The following is a 13466-nucleotide window of genomic DNA, read 5'->3' as shown; positions in this document are numbered from 1 at the left end:
AGGGACACCCTCTCACCCACATATAAAAACAATTACCTTTTAATAAACAGTACTGTGAAAAGTATTTACCCCCTTCTTGATGTCTTGGTCCCATGGATGTCATTGTTCCTCAGACTGTCTTATTTTTGAATCCTTAACACTGACCTTAGCTGAATCCAGTGAGGCCTGCAGATCTTAGACGTTGTTCTGGGTTCTTTCTGGACCTCCTGGATGAGTCACTCTTTTTAGCTGGCCAGCCACTCCTGGGAAGGTTCACTAATGTGCCAAGTTTTCTCCATTTGTGGATAAAGGTTCTCACTGCAAATTGGCTGGACTCACACAGCCTTAGAAATGGCTTTATAACCCTTTCCAGACTGATAGATTTCAATAACTTTGTTCCCCAGCTATTCTTGAATTTCTTTAGATGATCCCATGAAGTGTTGCTTTTTGAGATGTATATGCCTACCTAACTTTGTCAGACAGGTTCTATTTAAAGGATTTATTGATTCAGCAAGTCTGGCTGTAATCAGGTCTGGGTGTGGCACCCCCTGAGTAAATGAAATCATTGTTTAAAAACTGCATTTGTAATTACTTGGGTTATTTTTGTCTAATATTAAAATTTGTTTCATGATCTGAAACATTTAAGTGTGATAAACATGCAACAAAGAATGAAATAAGGAAGAATTTTTTTTCTATTAATAATAATTTGTTATTCATTCAACATCTTTGTTGTACATGGTCTTCTCATGGTCTTATCATTTAGTCTTTTCAGCAGCACTCTTTTCCCTTGTTATCCCTCCAAAAGTCTGCAACAGGACCCCCACTTTGAAAAACACTGGGCTGATAAAAGTCTATTCCATGCTTTGGTCAACATATAATATGGATCAAGAATCAACGGAGGTTTTTTGAACCTGTGTAAACCAGCTCTAAACAGCCTGTTCAATAATGCTCAGTTAAATGCAAATGTACTCCTTTCCATCCCACCTTTCTCTTCCATGGGTTGTGCCAACACATTTGTGTATACTTACTTCCATGACTATGGATGGAGATCCCAGGTAAGGTGCAGGTAATATCATCATGACTCACTTTGACCTCACAGATACTGAACAGGCCATCAGACTCTATGTTTCCAGACAGGAGCTAATCACAAAGGACTGATTAATTCATGGTTTTAGATACTCTGGATCCCAAAATCTATGTGCAAAAATGCTGAAAAAGAATTCTTTACATGACCTGTCCCCTTTAATACTCTGTCTGTCTGTCTGCAGGACAGTACATGAGTCATGGGAAGTGTCACCTGTGTGACGCGACCTGTGCACAGTGTACGGGTCCAGAGAGAGAGGACTGCACCAGCTGTCCAACAACACGGTGAGCGCCACTAACTTGTTCACATCTGTGGGCAAAAGATGCACCAGATGACAAAGGTCGCCCACAGCTATCAGAAGTGATGTCATTTTACTTCCCTGCAGGTACTATGATGAGGGAACCTGTGTCATCCGCTGTCAGAAGGGTCGTTATGTGGTAGGACGGCAGTGCCACTTCTGTCACCACACCTGTCATGAGTGCACAGACGAGGGGCCCGACAACTGCACCAGCTGTGACAAAGGTACATTCAAAACAGACAAAGTTTCAAAACCAGTCAGTGATGTTTATCTCTGTTTGTCTGAGCATGTTTGTCAGAAATAACCGATTCATTCAGCAACACAAACCTCAAAGAGTGTGTTGTGCTGTTCACTATTAAACACGTCTGAGTAATTCAGAGCAAAGATTGCAGGATTTTCTACACATCAGGTTTCACTTTAATCCTCCCACATTCAATTTGATTATATAATGTGCAGCCCCAATTCCAAAAAAGTTGGAGTGCTGTAAATGACAATTATTATAAACCCATATTTCTGACAACATACCAGATGCTGAAACAGAGACATTTTTACTTTTCATGAAAAAATTTCAGTTCATTTTGAATTTGATGGCAGCAAGAAATCTCAAAAAAGAAGGGACAGGGCCATCGTTACTATTATGTCACATCCCCTCTTCTTTAACAACAGTCTGCAAACCTCTGAGAAGTGAGGAGACCAGTGTCTGGAGTCTTGGGAGAAGAATGTTGTCTCATTCTTTACTGATATAAGATTCTAGCTGCTCAACATCCTTGATTTTTTCTGCTGGATTTTTCATGTTATAATAGTCCAAATGTTTTATATTGGTGGAAGGTCCGGACTGTGGGCAGGCCAGTCCAGCACCCAGACTCTTCTACTGTGATGGATGTGGTTTAGCATTGTCTTGATGAAATATGAAAGGCCTTCCCTGAAAGAGACATACCCTGGATGGGAGCATATGTTGCTCTAAAACATCGTATCTACTTTTCAGCGTTGCCTTTCCAGATGTGTAAGCTTCCCATGCCATAGGCACTAATGCAACCCCATACCATCAGAAATGCAGGCTTTTAACTGTGTACTACTGTGTACTACTACGGTGGATCAGGTTCACACATAGCTTCTTCTTTGCATGATACAGCTTTATCTCACATTCCTGGACGGCACACAAAGTGTGTTGACAGACGATGATTTCTGGAAGTGTTTCTGAGTCCATGCAGTGATTTCCAGTACAGAATCATGCCTGTTTTTAATGCAGAGGGCCCGAAGATCATTAGGATCCAATACTGACCTTCAGCCTTGTCTCTTGCATCCAGAGATTTTCTAGATTCTCTGAATCTTTGATTATATTATGTACTGTAGATGATGGGCTGTTCAAAGTCGTTTCAATTTTACATAGACGAACATTTTTCTGAAATTGTTCCACAAATTCTAGACAGTTTTTCACAAACCTCTGAACCTCTGCACATCTTTACTTCTGTGAGACTCTGCCTTTTCAAAATGCTCCTTTTATTCCCAGACTGACTTGTTGACAGTTAACCTAATTAGCTGCAAAAAGCTGTTTTTCATTCGTACCATTTCCTTGACAATCACTGCATTCCCTTTTCAATAACATTTTACACAGCACCCAACCTTTTTTGGAATATGAAATGTGTTTTTATTTCCTGTAATAGGCATTTAGGATGGTATTTACTGTTGAAAGTCAACATTCTATTTTAGTGCATTGTTGCATCAGCTTTTAAGGATAGGTTGGAATAATGTTAATAAAATAACACAATAATAAAATAATAATTATCGGTTTAAACTATCTAATGCTCTGATTTTTTTGGTATGTGAACCTCCACATAAATCCCATCCCTTGCCTCTGAAGTGGCACTAGTAGCCCTTCCCTGAAGCGTCTCTGCGTTCACTTAAAAACTCATCGATCACGCTCTGACTGGAGTGTAAGTGAAATCGTGCTTTTCTCGTAACATCGCATGGATCAAGCCAAGGCTCATTTGTGCCGGACTCCACCGATCAATCGTGTAAAAGTAAATGCGTCTAATTAAAGCAGTGATTCAGCCCGGGCTTGCTGATAGATGTGTTTAAAGGAGGGATCGGTCAATGTTTGTATCCTCATGCAGGGGTCACTGCACACCTCTCACGTTTCTGCTCCGTTCAAAGATAAACGGTGTCTGGGTGTTAGGCCACTTTTGGCAAATTCTCTGATCCTGCACAGTCCATAAAATAACCTTCTTCATTACTGCGGAAACAATCGTTATAAAGATAGAAGCCATACCCCATTAAAGGCTCACAGCTGAAGAAATATCAGCATGAAGGTGGCGGTAATAACTGTTTATCACGGTGTCACAGACAGTATTATGGCTGTCAGGATGAATGTATCTACACTTGGGAGATTCTGTCACATGCACGCTTTAAGATAGCAGACAGCCGAGGAGAAGATTAACACCAGATTTTCCTTCTGCACACATACACTCTCAATTAGCCGGCAGGTTTGTCAGACTGTGTTTGTAAAATGTGGTTCCATTTAATTGCAGGTCTGTCTGAAGCTCAATGAGACATAACAATAATAACATGAAGAGACCCTCCATCTGTCTCTTCCCGTGTCATTTCTCTTTCAAAACAACCTCTCTTATCTCGGCCAGTCACCCGAACACGAATGAACACACAAATGCTGGTACGTACTGAGCAGATGATGTTGACACTGACCTTTAATAGTCATGTGGAGTTTTACACCCCTGCTGTGTCTGCAGCGTTAAAGAGAGAGAGACAGAAAGAAAGAAAGAGAGAGAGAAAGAAAGAAAGAAAGAAAGAAAGAAAGAAAGAAAGAAAAAAAGAAAGAGAGAGAGAAAGAAAGAAAGAAAGAAAAAAAGAAAGAGAGAGAGAAAGAAAGAAAGAAAGAAAAAAGAAAGAGAGAGAGAAAGAAAGAAAGAAAGAAGGAAAGAGAGAGAGAAAGAAAGAGAGAGAGAAAGAAAGAAAGAAAGAAAGAAAGAGAGAGAGAGAAAGAAAGAAAGAAAGAAAGAAAGAAAGAGAGAGAGAGAAAGAAAGAAAGAAAGAAAGAGAGAGAGAGAAAGAAAGAAAGAAAGAAAGAAAAAGAGAAAGAGAGAGAAAGAAAGATTTTTTTTCAAACCACTTTTATTTCTCAATAAAAGTTCAACAGGATCAAAACAAACAGCTCATATATGAGTTTTTACAATGAAATGAAATAAAACATTTTCAATTCAAGACAGGATGAAAGAAAGAAAAAGAAAGAAAAAGAAAGAAAAGCCCCCAGTTGATGATAACAATGCATGTGTGTTGCATCAGTACCAGTGCTAGCATCCTTGCTAACTGTAACTTAAATTCGGGGCTGAAAAGTGTGTTTAGCTATTATAGGGTTCTAATATTCGTATTATTCATCCATGCCACTTATTAACCCCTTTTCATCACTGTTTACACCAATTGTATCACATTTGTTTCCACATCAACCCCATATATGCCCCTTTTAAACACTTTTTAGTCATTCTTTATTGCTTTTTGCCATTTTACCCACCCACCTTTGCCACATAAGTTAAATTTGTGCCACTTTCAGCCACTTTTGTACCACTTTTCATCATTTCACCTGCTGTTTTTTGCCCATTTTAGCCAACCTTTGCCACTTTCAATCATTTTTTTCTACTTTATTCTCCCGTGTCCTGACATTTGTGCACATTATGGCTTAGCTTTAAAGTCTCACATTACTTTCAAAATGGTTTAGATCAGCCTGCCCATCCACATTGTTAACATGACCAAAAAGGTTAAATCTGTTTTAAGAAAATGGGATCACATTTTGAAAAGCTTTTTAAGCGATCATGATTTTCCTGATCCCCATTGGCCCCCCATTAGGCTGAGCCCTGGAAATCTTACCCCTTTATTCCCCCTTATGGGCGGCCTTGCTGGTGCTCACACAAATAGTACGGAGGCTTTTCAGGGACATTGACTGATAAAAGAAAATAAGTTTTGTCTTCTCTCTTGAAACTATGAAGTGTCATTATCTTAGTGTTGAGCCACTCCTGAACCATACAAGCTTCTGGAGTCTGGAGGAAGATCAGAGAGGCACAGAAGCTAAGGTGCTTGAAGTCCAGTGTTTTCAGTTTCCACAGCCAGTGATGGTTTGTGCTGCCATGTCATCTGCTGCTGTTGGTCCACTGTGCTTTATCAAGTCCAGAGTCAACGCTGTCAACTATCTACCAGGAGATTTTAGAGCATGCTTCTATCTGCTGAATGGCTTCAAAGAGAGTGTATAAATGAGCTTTTTTTTTCAAGAAGGTCAACAATTATACCCGATGAATCCTTTTTGGACTGTTGTTTTGTGATATTCAATTATTTTGAGATAGTGAATTTTAGATTTTTGAGAGCTGTAACCTGTAATCATCAAGATTTAAACAAAAAAAAGGTCATGAAATATTGCACTTTGTGTTAAATGAATCTCTAGAATGTAAGGAAGTTTCACTTCTTGAGTTAAATCACAGAAAATAATCAAATTTTTATGATATTCTAATCTTTTGAGATGCACCTGTAGAAGTCAATATAAGATGCTCTGCAGGGTGATCCAACTCACAGCAGGGTGGAGAATTTTATCTTTGTGCACACATCAAGGTGTTTTCAATTTAGATGTGTTGGAGCATTTGGTGGGTCACTGCCAGCTTTCACACAAGCAACATGATTTTGATGTGTGAAATTACAGTTTTTTTGCTTAATTTTGTCGTCCCTTGTTGTCTGGCATGAAAAGTCTGTAAGGCACCTGTGTGATCAGGCAGCTCAGGAAGATTTCAGGGCCATTCTGTCTGAAATTTTCAAGAGTGCATGTGTGAATAAAGCATGTTTTCTCTCACAGATTTCCTTTTTTCTCATCCTCTGTCTAGATAAATTTGAAGTGGACAGGTACCTCTATCAGAGTCAGTGTCGAGAAATCTGTCCAGCCAGATTCTTCCACTCCGTAAGGAAACGCTGTGAACCCTGTCCTACAGAGTGTATCATCTGTTCAGCAGCAGACCACTGCATCCACTGTAACCCTGGACACCAGGTCAAGAATGGCCAGTGTGTACCGCTGGAGTGCAGTCAAGGTGAGAAATGAGGCTTTATCACAGTTTCAGTTAAAAACATCCCTATAAGATTTCCCCTCATCTGCAACTCTGCTGCAGAAATGCTGATAAGGTGGCAGAATTCAACAGAAATCATGGTTTAAAGTTTATAGTGCATGACGAATTTAAAAAGACTGTCAAGAAAATAGCATTTAAACCTTCATTAGCTGACTTTAGTGTGTGGTTTTGGACCCAAACTCCATCACCTATTATTCAATCACTAAAGGAATGGCTTATTTCTCTGTATGGGATACTATATATTTAGCAGTGGGTGATTTTATATGCAAACCAAATCTTCAATGAGGCAAGCTACCCAGATACTGACAGTGCTAATGTAACATACTCTACCATAAAGCCTCAAATAACTTCGACAGTCCAAACGTGAAACTACATGGGCATTCAGAGCCAACATATCACCAGGTTTATAAGATGGACCCTTCCCTTCACTAGATCAAGTTTGGCCCTAAATGCATGGGGAAGGCTCAACATCTGACAAATTCAAACTTCTTCGTCTAACATCTTCATCTTTCATGACCCTGTCCTACACTCCCAGTTCTCCCAGTATTGAGACGGTCGATCGTACCATGAAGATAAGCATGTTGGATCCCACTGTTAATAAATAAATGACGAGTTGTGGGAGGATTTTTTGATAGCTGTCACTGCTGATAACCACCACTGTCACAACTCAGGGCCGAATTTGGCAAACATCACCTCGGGGAGCTCACATGTAGCACGGTGACCTCATTTTAAAGCAAGAATTGAAATTCAGAAACAAGTGTGCCAAAAAGGAAATATGCCAACATCGAGAGCCCTTAGCCGACATTTATGCACTAATTCTCTGAATAAGAATCTTTTTGTTTGACTGGCTGCGCTGAACATCCTCACTTTTCAAGTTAAAGTGTTTGGATTTTAGTGCCAGGTGTGAGAAATGTGCAGTTAAGAAGAGAAATGTAAACCTTCCTTTGACAACAGATATATTTCATAATAATAAATAATGACCTTTGAAGGTTTGCAAAGTGCCTTAATCAGTAGCAGTTGTGGCTCTCACACATAGGCCTTCTGCACATGCACCAGCTCCACCTCTTTCTATTCCCCCCTTTTGCAGTTTTCATTGAAAATTAATGTGGGGAAAAAGCATACATATAAAGAGCATTCAGGAAGTACTCAGAGATTTTAATGACATTGAATTCAAATACATGTTCTTTAATATGGAGTTGTCCCCCTTTTGCAGTTATACCAGCCTCCGCTCTTCTTGGAAGGCTTTCCACAAGATTTTAGAGTGTTTTTGTGTGAATTTGTGCCTGTTCATTCTGTAGAGCATTTATGAGGTCAGACACTGATGTTAGACGAGAAGGCCTGGCTCATAATCTCCATTCCAGTTCATCCCACAGGTTCTCAATGGGATTGAGGTCAGGATCCTATGCAGGCCAGTCAAGTTCTTCCACACCAAACTCATCAAACCATGTCTCTATAGTCCTTGCTTTGTGCTCTGGGGCAAGGGTCTTCTCCAAACTGTTTCCACAAAGTTCGAAGCACAGCATTGCCCAAAATGTCTTCACTGGAGATAAGGGCCCTAGCCCAAACCCTGAGAAATAGCCCCATACCATTATCCCTCCTCCACCAAACTTCACAGTTGGCACAGTGTAGTCAGACAGGAAATGATCTTCTAGTGTCCACCAAACCCAGACTCTTCAAGAGAAGCATGATTCGCCACTCCACAGAACACATTACCACTGCCCCACAGTCCAGTGTCAGCGTGCTTTACAACACTCCATCCGACACCTGGATTTGGTGATGTGAGGCTTGCATGACGCTCCATGACGCTCCTGCTGCACAGTTTTTGTGCTTACATTAATGCCAGTGGAGGTTCAGAACTCTTCAGCTATGGAATCATTGGAGTGTGGCAACTTTAATGTGTTGACCCCGCTCCGTGTGATTCTACATGGTGTTCTGCTAGGTGGATGAGTTTCTGTTGTTCCTAAACGCTCCCACTTTCTAATAATATCACTTACAATTGAATGTGGAATAGCCAGCAGGGGTTAGATTTCAAAAACCATCTTATTGCAAAGATGGCATCTATCACAGTACTACGATTGAAGTTACTGAGCTCTTCAGAAGAATATATTTTGCATTGCAAATGTTTGTAAAAAGGGACTGCATGGCTAGGTGCTTGATTTTATACACCTGTGGTAACAGGTCTGATTGAAACACAGAAAAGAGATTTAAAAACAAATCAACCTTCCCCAACAGGTGAAAAGAGTCATTGACTTTTGATTCATGTTTCCTCTGAGAGATTGAGAAAGCCGAACAATCGCTCTTTCTCTTATTGTCGGAGACTAAATGTGAAAATGAGCCAGAGAAGGATTAAGAAAGAGCCGAAATATTCAGGGAGAGATGTCTGAGATTAGGAAGAGATGTTTAGGTGAGCAGACGCTGCTGTGAGTGTGAGACGGAGGTGAAGAGTTATGATGGAGGTGTGAATGTGAGGAAATAAAGTTTATGAGGGGGAGGATGAGATGAAATTCTTACGATATGAGGCAGGCAGGCCTGAACAGGCCTGACAGACAGCATCAGCTGTGGGGGAAAGAGACTGGCACTGAGGTGCTGAGTTGAGAATGAATCAAGAAAAGATTAGAATTTAGAGATTACAAAATGAAGCTAGGTTTTTAACTTTTTCTAAAATCAAATAAGGTGACTCTAGGAGTCATGCACGGTGAAAATAGTACCTTGTTTACAACTGCATCATGACCAAAAGTTTATATATACGTTTTCTTCAAATGTAATGGGATAAGCAATCACTTCCAGGCGGTTGTCTGAAGATCTCAGCATATTTTTCTTGTTGTCTAGGAGTATCAAAGCTGGTTTTCCCATTAAAACAGCTAAATTCAAGTCATTATGTGAGATAACGAGGCTTGTTTTTGTGCGATAACAAGGTAATTTTCTGTGTTTTGGAAAACCAAACAGTCTAGTCACTCTGATTGACCAGAACACAACAAGCCATACAGCCACTGCCCAGCTTGTTGAGGTAAATTAAGATGATTTCCATTTTCTTTTTGTGCTTTTGCAACTCTAAAACTAACCTTAAGAAAAAAAACAGGAGTTTCTTGGACCTCAGCTACCTGTGTCTATCAGTTCTAAGCATCAAATTTATTCTCTTGACTAAAGAAAAAAAAAAAGATTTTTCTCAAGTCAAGAGATGCTTCTTTTTACACCAATACAAATGCTCACTTTAGACACCCTTCCTTCATCCTTAAGCTCTCCCCTTTGACCTCTACATCTCCTGACAAGTCAGCTTTATTTAGCTAAAAGAATTCAACTGGGATTATTTTAGGTTGAACTGCAAATTTATTATGAATTGTTGTATTGATGGTTTTTATGTAAATCTAATTTTGATCAAGAAAAACAACTTTAACCAAGGAAAGAATGATTTATTTTTTGGTAAACTATTGTAAAAAGAAACACACTTGAATCCCCCCCCCCCCCCCCAGTGGCTAGCCAAGCAACAAGTGTTGTGTTGTTACTATGGTTTGATTGAATTTACTTGTATTATTTTGCAGTGCTGGACTATACCATTTGAACATTTTTAAGGGAGGAGTTGGCCCCTAAATATTTATTTTACTCTATTTGATACAAACTTCAGTGTGTTGACCCATTCATTTTGTTGCTTTTGATTTAAAAATTGCACTAATCATGAAGAAAAAAACAGATAAAACAAACTTTTAATTGCAGAATCCTCAAGGGCCCCTCCTGACTGAGGGCCCGGGTATTTAGTACCCTTTATCCCCCCTGTGCTCCACCCCTGTGTTGAGGAGTGGGAGGGGGAGCATCTGTGTGACACAAACAAGCAAAAGGAAGAGCTGTCTTATCAGTGTGAGCACAGAGCTGAGAGCGACCAACCCAGAAGGACATTGACTTCACACTGAGGAAATCATTATTATGCTGCCTCAGAACAGGATAAATCTGATTATTTTCTTAATCAATAATCAATTTTACATTTTAAATGTTTTTTAGGTTTGATTTTTTATTTGCTTTTTAGTTTATTTTAGTTTATTTGTTGTGTTGTGCCGTGCACAACACAACACCTGAGTCAGAGTTAGCTATAAAGCTAGTTTATATCGGTGGCCCCTGAAAACATACAATACAAACAATTAAAAAGAACAGGCCAACCATTAAAATCAAATTATATTCAACACCAGAGCATCACAGAAAACAACATATTTTTAGATGGGATTACTCAGAGAATTTTTTCTATGTTCTAAGCATCTTTCGTGAGCAGTGTTTATTATGTGTCAAACATATTTTCACTTATTTTCATGTCTGCTGTGTTCTTCAGGAGAGGTTGCTGATGCCGAGGATGACAACTGTATTCCCTGTGACACAGGCTGCAAGCAATGTGAACGCAGTGAGTAAAGATTTATATCATCCAGGGGCTCCCAAACTGGGGTCTAGGACCCCTGGAGAGTGCACCAAAGATTTTATGGGAGGGGCAAGGCTATGTGTGCTCTGGAACTTTCAAATTAGATTGCCAGATGTATGAACTCAAATCATGATAGAACACTTTTTAATTTTTATGCAAAGGTCTGTTGGAGAGAAAGCCATGTAGGCCTTTTATGTTAGACTTTTATCAATGATATTAAAACTGATATTTTTAGACAGTGTTATACCACTTTAAATCCCAGGTAGGTCAAAGGGCTTCAACTGATCCCAGTGGCCTTTCAGATCAGATTTTGGTGCCACTTTGTCTCAGCTGATTAAGCAATTGCCTGATGTTTAGAGGCTTTGACTGGTCCCAGGTTCAACTTCAGATCATGAAGCGGTTTAGACCATGTAATCTCCAACTCTCTCTTCCAACCTACCCTATCTTCCTAAATACCAATTCTATCAAAAAAAAAAAAAAAAAATCCCTGACAGCACATAAAAGCAGAAAAACAGCAATAAATAAAACCACCATGTGGTGGTTATATGCCTCAATGACGTCTACAATATCCTGACAGTGACGGTACAGTGATGAGTTATAAAGAAGGGCAAGGCTGGTTTCTGACCTTGACTACAGGGGATTTCACCATTGACCAAATTAAGCAGAAGTGGAGGCGTTTAGGAACAGCAGCAACTCAGCCACAAAGACCACATACAATCACAGAGCGGAGTCAGCGACTGCTTGGGTGCATAAAAGTCACCAACGCTCTGCTGATTCCATAGCTGAAGAGTTCTGAACTTCTACTGACATCAATGTAAGCACACTAACTATCTAGAGCTTCATAGAGCAGTGGAGCTTATCGTTGGATTAAATGAATGCCGTGGCTGGTGGGGAGAAGCGCAAAAACATCTTCTCTGCCTAGAGAAGCTTTTGGCGTGGCTCCTGTTTTAGCAAAGAAATGTTGCCCAGTTTTGATAAAACTGCCACTAAAGCTACATCCAAGCTAATCGCTACACCAGCAGAAACCATTGTTTGTATCATCTTACTGAAGCATGTCAGAAGGGGAGAAAAAATAACATCTTTTCTGTCATGAAATGCTTTCAGTGTTTGTCTTTCTTTGTAATTTTACAAAGAAATGTGGCCCAGTTCTGGTGAAAGTGCTGCTAAAGCTACAGCCAAGCTAAATGCTACACTGGTGGCAGCCGTTGCTAGCAGTTTTCAGTTTCCAGTTCAACTTAAACCGCCATGGCTACCGCCTTTTTCTCCTCGAATGATGCTGATTGGTCAGATCCGATTTCAGACCTGATATAAATTTTGTGACTGGCACTTCGCAGGATGGATTTACTGGATAACGGACATGGAATCTGGCCAATCCATCTGCTTTGCAAGGTTAAAGACAAAGGGCTTTGTTCTTTCTTTGGCTGGGGACACCATATTACTCAAACTGCCCCAACCTTGACTTAAGAAATTAATTAAGTTTATCCATGAGTTGGAGTTGACTTTTGTGCAACATTTGAAGAAAATTCCTCATAGCATTCTTGAGACATCACACAAACAAGCAAGGGATAAAGATGAGGCTTATTGACCTTGAACTTTGAGCAATGACCTCTAAAATCATATCAGTTCTGCTTTGGGTCAATGTGGACATTTATGCTAAATTGAGGACTTTTGTTCACAACACTGGCCTGGAAGGAGGGGATGGCGGCCCTGGCTATCACCTGGTGTGGAGGCATAAAATCCTATGTATTGCAGTGTTGGCAGCAGACCAATGTACCCATATGGCTCAATGCAAAATCTTGCAAACAGATTATAAATGAAACATGTTGCTCTTTATTTTAGCAGCCAAAACATGAAATCAAATAAAGCAGGTATAACTGCAGTAGATCAGAAGACTGATCTAAAGATGCTGCCACTGATCTTTACTATACACTCACAATCATGCAGGAAAACAATCTCAAATGAGTTTAAATTAGCCACAAAAGCCATGCTGTCAAAGTAAAAGGTGTTTTGCAATCTAAAAAATCATTGTTTACTCCAATTAAAGCATAATTTATACAAACATAGACTATCTCTGTGTGATAAATTGCTCTTGCTTCTTATGCCCTCACTTAAAAGCCAATTACCCCTTTTGAAGGTGGACTGTTCCTTCATTAAAATCAAACTCATAAGTGCAGATATATTGATGTTTTTGCAGGGAAAGTTCAGCTATAAAGGCTTGATGTGTAGTTTATGTAGAGAGCTGGCTCTGTTCATCCCACAGAGGGTTAAAGAGAATTGATTTTCCACTTCTGGATAAATGCTGCCAGTAACTATCTGTCCTTTTACTGATGTTTCCCTCCATACAAAGGATTCAAAAGCTTTGTATGGAGCTTTTTATGGAGCTTTTTCTGAATGCTGTTTTGTGCAACATTCCTTTTTTTTTTTTTAAATCTCTGTGTACTTCTATAAAAACTTACTGGAATAAATGATACGTATGAGTTGGGCGATTCCTTCTCGTCGAGGCGTTTGCTGACACTCTGAAAGTTGTTATTGTGCTGAACTCGTCTGAGGTGGAGACTGTCATTATGTCATTAAGCATTCTGGGTGGAATATCTC

General features: G+C 39.7%; 1 protein-coding gene across 1 annotated transcript in view; it reads left to right on the top strand.

Annotated features, from left to right (window-relative positions):
- Window positions 1-1236: 1236 nt before the first annotated feature.
- Window positions 1237-13466, top strand: part of LOC121509417 (proprotein convertase subtilisin/kexin type 5-like) — a 47795-nt gene continuing 35565 nt past the window's right edge. The window contains exons 1-4 of the mRNA XM_041786780.1: window positions 1237-1347; window positions 1449-1585; window positions 6236-6436; window positions 10788-10856. Coding sequence (XP_041642714.1) covers window positions 1256-1347; window positions 1449-1585; window positions 6236-6436; window positions 10788-10856 — 499 coding nt within the window. The 5' untranslated portion in view covers window positions 1237-1255. The remainder of the gene's footprint in view (window positions 1348-1448; window positions 1586-6235; window positions 6437-10787; window positions 10857-13466) is intronic.

Source organism: Cheilinus undulatus, linkage group 5 (assembly GCF_018320785.1).
Source record: "Cheilinus undulatus linkage group 5, ASM1832078v1, whole genome shotgun sequence".
In the NCBI taxonomy this organism is placed as follows: Eukaryota; Metazoa; Chordata; class Actinopteri; order Labriformes; family Labridae; genus Cheilinus; species Cheilinus undulatus.
The sequence above is the reverse complement of the archived record's forward strand: the minus strand, read 5'-3'. Positions and strand labels throughout refer to the sequence as shown.